The sequence below is a fragment of the Oryx dammah genome, unplaced genomic scaffold (genome assembly GCF_014754425.2).
Source record: "Oryx dammah isolate SB20612 unplaced genomic scaffold, SCBI_Odam_1.1 HiC_scaffold_20, whole genome shotgun sequence".
Classification (NCBI taxonomy): Eukaryota; Metazoa; Chordata; class Mammalia; order Artiodactyla; family Bovidae; genus Oryx; species Oryx dammah.
In genome coordinates, this window is record NW_024070204.1 from 52,896,363 (window position 1) to 52,913,092 (window position 16,730).

General features: G+C 36.2%; 1 protein-coding gene across 2 annotated transcripts in view; it reads right to left on the reverse strand.

Moving 5' to 3' along the window:
- The window catches only part of ERCC8 (ERCC excision repair 8, CSA ubiquitin ligase complex subunit), a 54,667-nt gene that overhangs the window by 22,212 nt on the left and 15,725 nt on the right, over positions 1-16,730 (reverse strand). For both annotated transcript variants that reach the window (XM_040262571.1, XM_040262572.1), the window contains 6 exons: positions 14,140-14,263; positions 10,619-10,700; positions 8,659-8,727; positions 7,455-7,521; positions 4,470-4,570; positions 1,557-1,681 (listed from right to left, as the gene is read on the reverse strand). In XM_040262571.1, the coding sequence (XP_040118505.1) occupies positions 1,557-1,681; positions 4,470-4,570; positions 7,455-7,521; positions 8,659-8,727; positions 10,619-10,700; positions 14,140-14,263 (568 nt within the window). The remainder of the gene's footprint in view (positions 1-1,556; positions 1,682-4,469; positions 4,571-7,454; positions 7,522-8,658; positions 8,728-10,618; positions 10,701-14,139; positions 14,264-16,730) is intronic.

The following is a 16,730-nucleotide window of genomic DNA, read 5'->3' on the forward strand; positions in this document are numbered from 1 at the left end:
TGTTGATGTGGTCATTAAATAAGACCATATATAGCCTGGCCTATACAGTAAAAGATAATTTTTATTAGCATAGTAAATAGGATATAAGTGCTTGATAAATATTAGCTGTTAGTATTATCACCAAATTTAAAACTTTTGGAAGCCTATTCTGAAAGTTACTAAAACAAGAGGTACATTTGGTAAGGACCATAACATAAAATTTTTAAAAAGTACTAAAAATTAATTACCACATAAGAATTTAGCACTTTCATGGAAAGGCTGTGGAAAAAGGGGACCCACACTGCTGGTGAGAATGTACACTGGTGCAGCCACAATGTACAACAGTATGGCTGTTCCTTAACAAACTGAAAATAGACTTGTCATATGATCCAGTAACCCCACTCCTAGACATATATCTGGAAAAGAAGAAAATGCTAATTCAAAAAGATACACAGACCCCAATATTCATAGCTTAACTATTTATAGTAAGACACAGAAGTAAACTAAATGTCCACTGACAGATGAATGGATAAAGAACATGTGAGATATATACACACCCACACCCACACGCTAGAATATTACTCAGCCATAAAAAAAAATGCCATTTGCAGCAACAAGGAGGAACCTAGAGATTATCATACTAAGTGAAGTGAGTCAAAGATAAATATTATATGCTATCATTTACATGTGAGTTCTAAAAAATTATACAGATAAACTTATTTACAAAACAGAAATAGACCCACAGACACAGAAAACAAAGTCATGGTTACCAAAGAGAGGGTGAGGTGGGGTGGGGTGGGGCAGAAATATTAGAGGTATGGGATTAATAGATGTTGTTGTTGTTAACAGATTAATAGATACACACCACCATATATAGAATAAGGATACAAACAACAAGGATTTACTATATAGCACAGGGTACTATGTACAATATCTTATAATAACCTATAAAGGAAAAGAATTGAAAAAATAGATATATATAGATATATACATATGTTTAAGTGAATCACTTTGCAGTATACCTGAAACTAACACAAAATTGAAATAAACTACACTTCAATTAAAAAAAAAAGAATACAGCACTTTTAGAACACATCTACTCCACTATTAAAAGTGCCATACATTTTGCATTCATTTTATAATAATTCATATTATAACATTCATTTTGGATTTTGTTTACAAGTCAGATGCAGTATAAAATTTGACTATTTAACTACATAGCTTTAATTTGTATCAGTTGTTCTCAATCTTTTATTCTTCTTCAACATACTTAAGAGACATGGCACATTCCCATTATGCACAGGGGCTCAGTAGAACAGTGATTCTCCACTGCTAATCACTCTAATTACTGCTTAGTGATTTTCCACTAAGTGAGGAGAGTGTGGTGGGGGTAAGGTGGAGTGGATTGTCCGGAGTTGAGAATTACTAGTTCACTAATGGAAAAATAATATAAAATGAAAGCTATGATTCAGAGGCAAGAAAGAAAGTTAAATCTACAGAAAAACACCAAGTGTATGTCACAGATCCATTTCTTTAATGTACATCCAAAAGGTTCAAAGTACTTAAAAAGGTCTTACTAGTGTATTTTCTCCATTGGAACTATTCCAGAGCCTCATTCGATCATCTGTGCCAACAGTGAGTAGGTGAAGACCATCACTTGTAAAACATAAGCCGTTAACCTTTCCATTATGAGCAGTGTTTGCTGCAATGAAAAACACAATTCAGATTATCTCTTCTTATAAATTCAACAAAGGTAATGCTTGATGACATAGCTATTAAATATATGAAACACATTAAGGACATAATGTCCTTTAAACACAGTAAAGAACAATTATCTGAACTAGGTAAAATATGTAAGTTGATTAAATTTAAAATTATTTAAATATATACATATGTTTAAGTGAATCACTTTGCTGTACACCTGAAACTAACACAAAATTGAAATAAACTACATTTCAATAAAAAAAAGAATCCTTTCAATTATTTGAATATGATAGGCTATACAATCAGAACCATAATAATAGAGGAAAACCAAATGGAAAAAATGTTGCCAAATAAAACTTTTCTTCAAGAAGTAAGCTGTGCTATTCAGTTCAGTAGCTCAGTCGTGTCTGACTCTTTGAGACCCCATGAATCGCAGCATGCCAGGCCTCCCTGTCCGTCACCAACTCCCAGAGTTCACTCAAACTCAAGTCCATCAAGTCAGTGATGCCATCCAGCCATCTTACCCTCGGTCGTCCCCTTTTCCTCCTGCCCCCAAACCCTCCCAGCATCAGAATCTTTTCCAATGAGTCAATTCTTAATTAAATAAGAAACAGTAAAAATTTTAATTAAATACCTTTTAAACTTCTTATATATTAATACTCTATTTTCAATCTAAAAATCACTTCATGGACTATTAAAAATCAATAATACCAATATTTCCTTCTTAAAGATAATTGTTCCAGTCTCAATCAAAAGTGATATTACTTTCAAAATGAACAGGTTTAAGAAACCATAATCCTCAATAGTCTGATTAACTTAATTTAAAAGATTATTAAAACAAATATAAAGGAGGCAAGAATATACAATGGAGTAAAGACAATTTCTTTAACAAGTGGTGCTGGGAAAACTGGTCAACCACTTGTAAAAGAATGAAGCTAGATCACTTTCTAACACCACACACAAAGATAAACTCAAAATGGATTAAAGATCTAAATGTAAGACCAGAAACTATAAAACTCCTAGAGGAGAACATAGGCAAAACACTCTCCGACATAAACCACAGCAGGATCCTCTATGATCCACCTCCCAGAATTCTGGAAATAAAAGCAAAAATAAACAAATGGGACCTAATTAAAATTAAAAGCTTCTGCACAACAAAGGAAAATATAAGCAAAGTGAAAAGACAGCCTTCCGAATGGGAGGAAATAATAGCAAATGAAGCAACTGACAAACAACTAATCTCAAAAATATACAAGCAACTCCTGCAGCTCAATTCCAGAAAAATAAACGACCCAATCAAAAAATGGGCCAAAGAACTAAATAGACATTTCTCCAAAGAAGACATACGGATGCCTAACAAACACATGAAAAGATGCTCAACATCACTCATTATTAGAGAAATGCAAATCAAAACCACAATGAGGTACCACTTCACACCAGTCAGAATGTCTGCGATCCAAAAATCTGCAAGCAATAAATGCTGGAGAGGGTGTGGAGAGAAGGGAACCCTCCTACACTGTTGGTGGGAATGCAAACTAGTACAGCCACTATGGAGAACAGTGTGGAGATTCCTTAAAAATTTGCAAATAGAACTGCCTTATGACCCAGCAATCCCACTGCTGGGCATACACACTGAGGAAACCAGAAATGAAAAAGACACATGTACCCCAATGTTCATTGCAGCATTTTTTATAATAGCCAGGACATGGAAACAACCTAGATGTCCATCAGCAGATGAATGGATAAGAAAGCTGTGGTACATATACACAATGGAGTATTACACAGCCGTTAAAAAGAATACATTTGAATCAGTCCTGATAAGATGGATGAAACTGGAGCCGATTATACAGAGTGAAGTAAGCCAGAAAGAAAAACACCAATATAGTATACTAACACATATATATGGAATTTAGAAAGATGGCAATGATGACCCTGTATGCAGGACAGCAAAAAAGACACAGATGTGTATAACGGACTTTTGGACTCAGTGGGAGAGGGAGAGGGTGAGATGATTTGGGAGAATGGAATTGAAACATGTATAATATCATGTAAGAATCGAATTGCCAGTCTATGTCCGATGCAGGATATGGCACGCTTGGGGCTGGTACGCGGGGATGACCCAGAGAGATGTTGTGGGGAGGGGGGTGGGAGGGGGGTTCATGTTTGGGAATGCATGTACACCCGTGGTGGATTCATATCAATGTATGGCAAAACCAATACAGAATTGTAAAGTAAAATAAAAAATAAATTAAAAAAAAATAATAATAATTAAAAAAAAATAAATATAGGTTTTAAACAGTTCATCTGAATGTATTTCTGGTCCAAATTTAATTCTAAATCAGAATTTTAATCTACATGGAAATTACACTCTATTGTAAAAATGCAACTGAATTACTTTGTCTCCCAGACTGCAGTGGACTCAAATTTCATACAACCACAAATTGTGTTGTGACAAACTTGCCACAAAATGTTGCCATCCCTTTAATTTATTATAACTTCTTAAACGGTACTGGATTTGCATTATTAGTTGGCCTCACGTGAGCAAAAAAAAAAGTTTCTACCAATACATTAAAAAATTCAGGAACAGAAGGAATGACATACTTGTGTTTTGAAGAAAGACAACCATAATTAGTTGATGTAAATTTAGAATTTGACGCATTGTGAATTTAAAAAAATATAAAGTCTATAGTTTGTAAACATCTATTTATTATCTGGTTTCAATTCAAATTTTTCAATATAAAAATACTGTCAGTGTCATATTCATATATTAATGCATTTTTTATTACCTGATTCAGCTGCTTGTGACTTTTTCCCATTATGCTGATCAAGAGTTATCAAGCATCCTGATGCTCTCCTCACATCCCATAGTTTTGCTCTACTGTCAGCACTGAGAGGAAATAAATGTTACATTGACATATAGCTAGGATAAGGACTCTACTCCTCACCCACCTTTCCTATATTATTGGCATACATAATCTCAGTATATTAACACAAATGCATTGTATATTTGGGTGGCTATACTTTTGCCTTTCCAGCAAATATCCAATAGTCAATAGAAGCACAAAGAATTGAAAAAAAAAAATAGAAAAAAAAAGTAACCTTTTTTAAATCACAAGGGATTCTGTTGCTCTTTCTGTTGTTTTTAATGACATGAGCATCCTTCTCTCCAAAGACAAGACAAGACAGGCTAAGAGCTTTTTTCCTTGGTAAGGTTGCTGCTAAATCCCCATATCCTTTCTACTGTTTGTTATTCAAATGTTTACAGAATCATGCAGTGAACTAATTTCACTTTGCTTAAATTTGGTAGGAATGGTTTTTCTTTTTATATGAAAAAAAAACTGAAAATAAGGTGAACAATAAGGACAATATATTTTTGATTTCCTGTACTCAAATCAATCTTTGCCAAAACAAAGGAAATACATTTAATGTCTCCTAGAATTAGAGAGTTATTTGCATTTTACTTCAAGTGTAAAAAAGGTAAAACCATGATCATAAATCAATTTCAGCTTCTAAACTACTCCTAAGGAAAACATAAATCACTTCAAGTATGCTATCATATCCTCACAAAGCCCTTAATTATATCTTAACCCATTGGGTCTATCTAGGTCATTTTAATCAAGAAGAGCATTACACTTCATTTTATAAGCCTATTTCTCATTTAAAAATCTTTTAAAATGTATATATACAGGGTTTATCTCTTTCTATAACTTTGATTCTTTTCACAGATCACAAGCAAACCTAGCCAACTGGAACGGCTGGCAAAAAGTTAGTGTTTCCCATTCTCAATTTGGTTTCCTTTCTTTTCAATAGGGAAATAGGTCTGCAATGGTATGAGTCTGAAGACATAAGTCTCTTCTGAAACATTAGATTTGGACATATCTGACTCCCAACAGTGACTACCAGGTCCATTCCGGAACTGATTCGAATTCCTTGGGTACTCTGAGAATTGAGAGCCTCTAAATTTCCCTCTTGATTCGAGGAACACCAAATTAGAAAAGAACAATGTGAATCCACTCTAGCATGGAACACAGCCAATGCCTAGCTCCTCACCTTCACAACTCTTTAGCAGCCTCTTGGGGCTACACTGGGGCTTCCGTGGTGGCTCAGATGGTAAAGAATCTGCCTGCAATGCAGATCAGGGTTCTGTCCCTGGGTCGGGAAGATCCCCTAGAGAAGGGAATGGCACCCCACTCCAGTATTCTTCCTTGGAGAATTCAATTCCATAGATAAATAGAGGATTCCATGGCCACAGTCCATGGGATCGCAAAGTTAGACATAACTGAGAGACTAACACTTCAACCTTAACTTTGTGGCTACATACTAGACTTTATTCTACTTCAGACATTACAAATTTCAATGTCACAATCTGTAAACTATTAACACAAGTTTCTCTGGGGACTAAATTAACTGTGAAAGAGAAGGAGGGCTGGCAGCTTTACAAAAATACAGATACATTTCTTTATAAACCTAAAAAAGTAGCTTTTCTAATAATTCTTCTGCAAAAAGTTTTATTAAAATGTCTATATCAAAATTTGATTACTACTTCCTATCCCTTCAAGTTTCAAAATTTTCTGTTTGACACTCCTCATGCATCTATCTCATTAGGTCACTGATCCCTCCTATAAGCCTTCAAGTGATTTTATTTCGTTCCTCATACCCATGACTTCAACAATTTTTAGACAATTGTTAAGTTTGTGTCATTCACTGTTTTAATTTCTGTGTCATAGCACAGCTGTGAACTACACCTTCAACAGAGCACACAATACTGACCAGCAATCCTACGTGCCCGTAAATCAGCTCCCTCTTCCATTCATTAAAATTGCTATTTCAAACCTTTACTACCTTCCCTGAAAAGTGATCCATGTATTTTCAATAGATGACATCAAGTTCTAAAATACAAGAAACTGGGTTTGCATTTCTTGAACTCTGCCAAAGTCACATATTTAATTGTACTGACACTTACTATTTCCTCCTTCCATGTAGTGTCCCCCTTCTAATGGGACCCTTGATATTATCTTTGCCTGTCTATTCAAGGTCCAATTATTCTCTCCATTTCTTGTCTTCACTAATTTCTCTCCACCAATACTCTTCCCTCAGCATTCAAATATACAAGATTCTTCCTTCCAGCAAACAAAACTCCCAAACCCCATGATCCTCAAGAGTTAAGTGCACTTGTTCTTTCTTCGCATACAGAAACTCTCAGAGATGTACCTCTGTTAAAGCATTTTTCAGGATGTCCTGCAATCACTGATTTTTCTGACTATACTCCCTCACTAGACTATTACCTTCTTGGAGGGACTCTGCTTGTGTTACCTCTGTGTCCCTGGTACAATGCTTGGCACATGACAGGAATCATTAACTGTCAGTAAATTGAATCAATGCGTGTGAATGGAAGTGATGAATCAGATTTAAAATAATTTTGGGTTAAAGAAAATGAATTGAAATGTTACTGATTTTAAATTAACAGAGTGCTACACTTTTGTATGCAAAAGTGACACAACACAGCGTTTCATAGGTAATGTTGGGAGATTTGCCTTGCTACATAGATTCGGTTGTTACCTGTTTTTAAAAGTGAGTATCTTCAAGTTGGATAGTCAGGATTAGGATTATGATGAATAGAAAGATTTTTTTTGGTAATATGAATTAAAATCTTTAACTCAATTATTTTTCAGGACTTACTTAATAGCTAAATATGTACCTAACATAAAACAATCTTTTCAAAATGCTTATCCCTAATTATTAATCTCAAACCCAAATAGCTTGCATTTTACCTTGCAGTTGCCAAGATATATTCATAACGTGGTGACCAGGAAACTGCCAATATTTCTTGTCTGTGACCTGCAGAATAACTGTATATAATGACTTGCATTTTGAAATCTTTTGAAATATCAAAAGATATTTCTAACTAACTTTGCCTGATTATGAAGAAAGCACAGACTAAATTTTAAAAGTAAATTGATATAATCATTTTTTCACATTTATAATAATCTATATTTAAATACTAATGTGAAGTCTCTGGGACATTCCTCACATATGGTATTTTATTATAAAAGGCTTGGGTTTGCTTTGGAAAGAACAGCCAGAGCAAGTGAGTCTGTCTTTTTAAATATAGCTGCTAGCCTAGTAGGTCAGTCCATCAACAAATGACATAGCTCAAGCTTACTTATAAGACAAACATTTTAAAGACTAAAAATGTTTCCTAACTTTTTTTAGAAAGTTGTAGCAGAAAAAAATTATTTTAATTCATGATTATAAAAAGCATTTATATAAAAATTTTTGTCTAGAGCACAAGTGATAAGTTCATAGGACAAGTGAATTCAGCATTTTAAATTATTTTTACCTAACTATTCAAATTATATATTTTCATCAGCTTAGTGTATTTCATAGAGATTCATAATATAAAACAGATGTTATCCATCTCATCAAGTTTTCCTAATATCTTTACTATGTGTTTCTCAGAGATGAATACAAACAGAATTTCTGAATTACATCCTATTTTTTTCACTGTTTGGAATTAGACAATCTAATACTGATTTAAAACAGTAGCAAAAATAATTTAAGCTGGTAAACCTTTACCAAATTTTATTTCAATATATTTTCTAAAATATTTTTATTGAGAAAAGAAGTACCTAAATATTAAGAACGTCTACTCAGCCAGAACAATATTAAATAATGTTCATAGAGACAGCTATACCGATGTAAGTTTCATAAGTAGTTCATTTTTTTCAATAACACAGTTTTCAGTTTGACTTTCTGTATCCTTTAAGCTTCCCCTGCAGCCATTGTTCATATAAATGTCTCCTTAATAGTTTAGTTTTATAAGAATAATGCACAGAAGGATCTTTATTTCCCTGTTGACTTCTAACAACTAGCACAAAATACATCAGTCATGTCGTTTACAAAGACTGCATTGTTAGTAATGTTTCATTTTATTGAATGGTTTACTCAAAGTAGTTGTTGTTTCAAATAAAATACCCTGTAGAATGTGAGAACAGGATCCAGACTTCAGGTCACAAAGTTGTACTTTGGGTCCTCTAGTACCAACTGTAAAAACAAAAACAAAAATGGTTTAAGATCATTTAATTATAAATGATCACCAAAAGGAAATAAGAAACTACCATTATGAATCGTGACATTTTCACTTACAAAAATATAAAAATGTATGTTAATAATATACTTTAGTTTTTTATGTTTATAACTAGAAAATTATTTTAGTTGTAGTCATATGTCAGTACTAAGATTACTCTATTATTCTATATTACTCTATTATTATTTTTAAATATTTAACATTAAAATAATTATAGATTCACAGGAAGCTGCAAAGATAGTGCAAAGAGGCCAGGTTGTCCCAATGGTTATATGTTAGGTAACTATAGCACAGTATCAAAACCACGAAACGTGTACTGGTACAATGTGTGTATACTTCTACGTTATTTTATCACTTAAGTCATTTTACTTTAATAGCTTAACTGTTCCATGTTAATAATATACTTCTAAATCACTATTAACAGATTCACAGAAACTCTGGACACAGACTGAGTGAGCCTCAAAGACGAGTTAGTGCCCAAACTCTACAGATGAAGCAGCTGACTGATGTCCAGAGGTGAGGAGATTCATGCAGTGCCACAGAAATAATATCACAGGGACCTGATGTCTGATATCAGAAAAATATTTTTTCATCTTCATACATGAAAATTTTTTGTTGCATGTGCTTTCAAAAAAATGTATGTTTAATTTGAATCACACATTCTCAGAGAGAAGGAAATCATTTCTTTGTTTTACTATATTGAATGAAAAGGCTGCCAAATTTTGTTTTCATAGGTGGGTCAGAGGTTAAAGCATTTGCCTGGAATGCAGGAGACCCGGGTTCAATCCCTGGGTCGGGAAGATCCCCGGGAGAAGGACATGGCAACCCACTCCAGTACTCTTGCCTGGAGAATCCCACGAAGGGAGGAGCCTGGTAGGCTACAGTCCATGGGGTCACAAAGAGTCGGACACGACTGAGCGACTTCACTTAGCGTTCACTTAGAATCTTTGAACTTTGATGGTTTAAAAAAGTTCTTTAAAGTGAAAGTCGCTCAGTCGTGTCCAACTCTTTGCAACCCCACAGACTATACAGTCCATGGAATTCTCCAGGAAAGAATACTGGAGTGGATAGCCTTCCCCTTTTCCAGGGAATCTTTCAAACCCAGGTCTCCCGCACTGCAGGTGGGTTCTTTATCAGCTGAGCTACCAGGGTGGGGGAGGGGGAGAAGTAATTAAGGGAACAGAAATGTGCTTTCTTTCATTCTTAAAAACACCCCACAAATGATATTCGTTTTCATAATTTTATTTTTACTTATTTATATATTTTTTTGGGGGGGTTTTCATAATTTTATTTTTACTTATTTATATATTTATTTTTTGGCTGTGCCGGGTCTTTGATGCTGTGCGGCCTTTTTCTCTACTCTCTAGATGCAGTGTGCAAGCTTTTCTTGCAGTGGCTTCTCCTGTTGCAGAGCTCTGGCTCTAGGTGCACAGGCTTCAGTGTGAGAGCTCAGCAGCTGCAGTTCCCAGGCTCTAGAGCACAGGCTCAACAGTTGTGGCACGTGTGCTTAGTTGCTCTGTGGCATGTGGGACCCTCCTGGACTAGGGATTGAACCCATGCCTCCTGCACTGGCAGGCAGGTTCTATACCACTGAGCCACCAGGGAAGTCCCAGAAATGTGCTTTCTTAGTTTTCAAATCCTACCCACTCTGAAATCTAGCATGGTGCCTAACTTGTACAATATCTGTTAAACAGAATGAATATAAATAGTAATATATATTTAAGTTTTTTTTTTTTTAAGAATTGTGATCTTCATCTGGGTTAAAATGTTTATATCAAAACTAACTAGATATTAAAAGGGAAAAAGTTTTCAGTATGTTAAAAAAAACAAAAGAACACAAATACAAACCTGCTACCAAACAGTGCTTGGTGGCAACCGGAGACATATGATGACTATAAACTGTTTCTTCAAAATTAAATACATCGGCAATCTGATAATCGAAAGACATTTAAAATAAGTGTAATCACAAAAGCAGCAAATTTTCTATTTACCTATTGTCACACTGTTAGTAATTTTTAAATTGTTAGCAATTTATCTTTCTCTAATAAATTCCAGAGATTAAGACAAGATAACCTCCTGGTTCACCATCTTCCTTTCTGTTCCATTCTGGAGAACTTCAGCACCTACAGAAACGATCTAGTCAGTACTCTGCCTCTCAGTTCCATATAATCTCAGCTACCACACCCGGGACACTCTCACCACCAAAAACTGCTCCTCCTTTGAAATCACATATTTCAGTTACATATGACCAGAATTTTATATCATTTCAGCTCCCCCAACCACCTCTAAGACACCCAAACAAAGCCCAGCAGCCCTATCAGTTCCTCTTGTCTTCACTTTTCCTCCTTCAGCTTGGATTCCAAGGTTGAATGCTTCAGCTCCAGGATCTTCAACTCCTTTGCCATCATCATCTCACCTGTCAAGGCCTCAACCCTGGATGACTCCAAATGTCTGCCTTCTGTGCACCTTATTCAGGTTTATACACCAGAGGTCAACAAACTTTTTTAGTAAGAGTCAGACTGTAAATATTTTAGGCTTTGAAGACCAACTACTCATTTCTGTCACTGCAGTGTCAAAGTGGCCATAGACAGCAAAAGAGCATGTCTGTGTCACAGTAACACTTTGCTTACAAAAAAGAGTCCACGAGAAGCCTTGGCCGAGAGCCTAGACTTGGCCTATTGGCTGCAGTTAGCTGACCTCTGCCTCATGAAGGTGAAGAAAACCTTATAATAGGGCAGACTGCGTGCATGCTCAGTCGCTGCAGTTGTGTCTGACTCTCGGGGATCCCATGGACTATAGCCCACCAGGCTCCTCTGTCCATGGGATTTTCTAGGCAAGAATACTGGAGTGGGTTGCCATTTCCTTCTCCAGGGGATCTTCCCAACCCACAGAGAGACAGAAACCACGTCTCTTCACTAATCATCAGAAAAATGCAAATCAAAACCACAATGAGATAACACCTCACATCTGTTAGAATATCTATTATCAAAAAGAAATAACAAGTGATGGCAAGGATATGTAGAAAAGGAAACCTCTGTGATTATTAGAGGGAATGTAAATTAGTGTAGCCATTATAGAAAACAATACAGAGGTTCCTCAAAATTAGAACCATGTGATCCAGTAATCCCATTTGTGGGTATATATCCAAAGGAAATGAAATCACTGTCTCAAAAGAGATAGCTGCATCCTCAGGTTTTTAACAGCACTGTTTATAATAGCCAAGTCATGGAAACAACCTAAGTGCCCATCAACACAGGAAGGATAAAGAAGACCTGATATGTATACACACACACACACACACACATATATGATGGAATATTATTCAGCCATGTGAAAGAATGAATGTCTGCATTTGTGACAATACAGACAGACATTAAGGGCATTAAATACTAAGTGAAGTAAGTCAAACAGAGAAGAAAAAGTACTATATATCACTCACAAGCAGAAATCTTAAAAAGCCAAACTGAAAGAAACTGTGAACAAAATGGTGATTACTGGAGCTGGTGAATGGTGGGAGAAATAGGAAGATGTTGGCCAAAGAGTATAAACTTCCAGTTAACATGAACAAGGGAAGGGAGAAGTTTCATAGGGAAGGAAACTTGAGGTAGGGAATACAACATATAAGATGTGTTCAGAGGCAAAAGGAAATCAATTTAGTGGCAGTATATTATTTATGTTGAAAAGAGGCAGAAGCTAAGGTTGAGAAAGTAGGAAGTGAGGTTACAGAGAACTTAGAATGCCAGGCTGAATTTAGACAATGGAATCACTCACCAAAGGTGGTTTGGGTCGAGACAGGATGAAACTGCTTTATTCTAATTAATTCTAGGGTAGAACTTACTGGGGAACTATGAGAAGAAAAATAATAAAAAGAAATCATTTAGGAGTTTATGGTAGTAGTCAAGATGGACAGTGATGGTAAGGGAAATAGAAAAGAAAAATCTGAGCATCTGAAGGAAGACTAGCTAAGATTTGAGGACTAAATGGATATGAGGAGCCATCACATTCACTTCAATTTAGAATATATTTAGTTTGAGATGATGACACTACATTTAAATAAGAGAGGTTCTGTATATAGGTAGAGACATATGGAACTAGAGCTCAGGGGGAAAATTAGCATGAGAAAGAAAAATAAAATTTGATCAAATAGCATAAAAGCTATTATCTACTGTATCTTCCCAGGTGGCGCTATTGGTAAAGAACCCACCTGCCAATGCAGGAGACATGAGATGTGGGTGCAATCCCTGGGTCAGGAAGATCCTCTGGAGGAAGACATGGCAACCTGCTCCAGTATTCCTGCCTGGAGAATCCCATGGACAGAGGAGCCTGGAGGGCTACAGTCCATAGGATCACGTAGAGTCAACATGACTGAAGCAACTTAGCATGCAAGCATGCACTGTCTACTTTACTCAGCTATAATATTAATAACTTTCTTTTTCCTTATTTTTTTTAGGTCAATAGGAGATAAATCCAATATTCTTCCCTACACCACTACACCATAGAAGTTTTTGAGTAATAAAATATATAACAGCTAATGGTGTTTATGGAGAAGGCGATGGCACCCCACTCCAGTACTCCTACCTGGAAAATCCAATGGACGGAGGAGCCTGGTGGGCTACAGTCCATGGGGTTGCAAAGAGTTGGACACGACTGAGCAATTTTACTTTCACTTTTCACTTTCATGCATTGGAGAAGGAAATGGCAACCCACTCCAGTGTTCTTGCCTGGAGAATCCCAGGGACGGGGAGCCTGGTGGGCTGCCGTCTATGGGGTCACAAAGAGTCGGACATGACTGAAGTGACTTAGCAGCAATGGTGTTTAAGTACTTACTACGCTAGGCACTGTTTCCAGATACTTTACACATATCAACCTCTTTAATCCTCATAGTTATTCTATAGGGTACAATCATTACTCCCTTTAGAAGTTCAGATACTTGCACAATCAATATCACATAGCTAGTTAGCAGCAGGGGCTTCCCATGTGGCTCAGTAATAAACAATTTGGCTGCCAAGCAGGATATTCAGCTTCAATCCCCGGTTGGGAGCCTGGTGGGCATGGTCCATGGGGTTGCAAAGAGTTGGACATGACTCAGTGACTAACCAGCAGCAGTCAGCAGCACAGGCAAGATATGAACTCAAGCAGTATTGCTCTCCTCAATCACTATACTGCTTTCACATCTAACATATATGAAGTCGCTCAGTCATGTCCGACTCTTTGCGACCCCATGGACTGTAGCCTACTACGTTCCTCTGTCCATGGGATTTTCCAGGCAAGAGTACTGGACATCTTAGCAAATAATCACACTAAAACTGTTTAGGACTGAATTTCCCCTCATTGTACAGAACAGCTCGGAAAAGCTTTAACGTGCTTACTTGTAATGTGTTTGTATCCCATACTTTCAGAGTCTTGTCAAAAGAACTGGACGTGAACATGCCAGTGTCGTGAGGGTACCACTGTACGGTCTCCACACTGTATTTGTGAACATCAGGATGGCTTCTACAAAACAGCAATCAAAATTTAGAGATAACGGATTTACTTGAGTTTCAAAATGGATACCATATTAACAAGTCGTAGTTTTTGGAAGAACGATACAAACGTAGATTACTCGCCATGCCCTAGCTGTCTAGAGAAAGAATATGTAGGCATCTCTAGTTTTAGGTGCCCACAGTGTGATGTGGAGGCTTGCTTCCTACTAAGGCTCTTAAAATGAGACTTCCTATTTCTATATAAGAGCTTGGACGGATCAGCCAACTACGCTGGACTGATTCATGGAAGAAACTGATTTCTCCTTACTGGAGGAGATACCTACTTTGGTTTTGGATTTGCTTTTCTGATCATTTTATCAGCACTATCATTTAGAATTGTTGCCTCCCGTACCTCCATAGTGTCCCACACAGTATGGCTTCTGATTAAGAACCTCACTTCTACAGCAAAAGAATGTGACAGGGAGATGCCCATGGGGTTCACTACTCTTAGGTAGCCCATAGCCGATAGACGCATGATCTGTTGAAGACTCAGTTATGACATCCTTTACAGTACACCACCTGTGATGATGATGTGCTATCCTGAAGGACACAGTATATGCTCTGAACTAGTGATCAACACAGTATGTGTCCTCTATTGAAACTTAATTCAAAGACACTGGATGTTTAGAAATACTTATGATAGTGGAGGGACATTTGAACACCAACTGGATACTTAATGTCATTAATTATTGTATATGTGAGACAATGGTAGTGGTGTTATGCTTATAAAACATTTTTTATTTTTTAGAGATAAAATTATGAATGAAATGATATCTTTCTGATTTGCTTCAAAATAATCTTCACAGTAGGTGGGTGGGTGGGGTAAAGATGAAATAAGATTGGTTATGACTGATAGCTGCTGAAGCTGGGTGATGGGTACATAGTTCATTAGACTACTATTTTCATATATATTAAATATCCCTAATAATATAAAAGTAAACACAAGACTATTGCAACCCAAAACAGACAGGACCATCATGAGTTATGATTCTTTAAGCTGAAAGTTTAGATTACAATATAGGATAAAGGGCCTCACTCATGTTGCTACTTGAAGAAATAAGAATATGAAGAAGAAAAGCTTTATATGCCATTTCTGGCCTTGAGACAGCTGCAAAAAACAACTGCAGTTCCTATCCATATTTTCTTACTTTCTACGTCATATAAATATTTTAACTAATTTCCCCTTTCTTTCCTCTTTCTTACCTCGATTATTTTATACAGATTACCTACAAACTGAGCCTACAAATTGCATAATCCTAATATAAGAACACATAAAACTAGTGGAAAAACAGAGATTATCTTGAACTGGATCTGGTAACTAAATACCCTTGGAATCATAGCTTTTGGGGGAAGGGAATAATTACAGTTTTGGTCAAGTAATAGATATTTGCATTAGGTTAGGATGAAACTTACTTTTTTAAAGGAAGGGTAAGTACGGGAAGAAAGGTATATACTGATACTGGACAAATGGGTAGACTGTAGTAGATGTGTGCTCTTTTCTTGACTGAACATTCAAACTCTGCCTTTTGGGGGAAAACTCCCTTTATTGAAAGCAGGACCTTGCCTCTTGTTACAGAAAGCAAGAGACTCCAAACATGGTTCAGCAGTAAAGAATCCACCTGCAATGCAGAAGATGTGGGTTTGATTCCTGGGTAGGGAAGATTCCCTGGAGAAGGAAACGGCAACTCACTCCAGTATTCTTGTCTGGAGAATCCCATGAACAGAGAAGTCTGGTGGGCTAGTCCATGGGGTCGAAAAAGAGTCAGACATGACTGAGCGACTAAAACAACAACAAATAACAGAAAACAAAGAGACTCCATATATTCTCTTTTTCTTGCTCTGGGCAGCAGGGGCACAAATGTGTCCTGGGCTTAATCAATCCTGCCTGGGACTCCAAAACTCCAGCTAGTAATGCAAACCAGGGATATATTAGCAATTATTCATAGTTGTGGAGTCAAGAATCTGTGTTGGTGATATGCAGCAGATCCCAAACTCGTGTGGTATGACCTTGACTGTGTTCTCTTATTCTGGTTTCTCTTATTTTCTGCTCATTTTCTACATTTGTTTCTTCTACCTTCCTGCTGTTATGTGAGATATGAAATATCTTTCCAGTAAATTTCTGCTGAATATAAAGAGAACTGGTCTCTGTTTGTTCCTAAGAATCTACACAGAGATTATCTAATTTCAAATAAATCTTTAATGTAGTAATCACAAATAAAAGTTCATTTATATTTTAGATTTTAAAAGAGTACAAAATATTATATCAATCTCCTACTATGTGTGACATATCATTCTCCTTAACATTTAACAAAATTTTGAGTTAAGGAATCTTTTTGGTGCTCAAGAGTAAACATATTAAATAAAGCAAAAGTAACTATTAGGAAACAGTGTAAGCCACATTAATTTAGTATCAATTTTTATTGAAATTATTTTTTAAA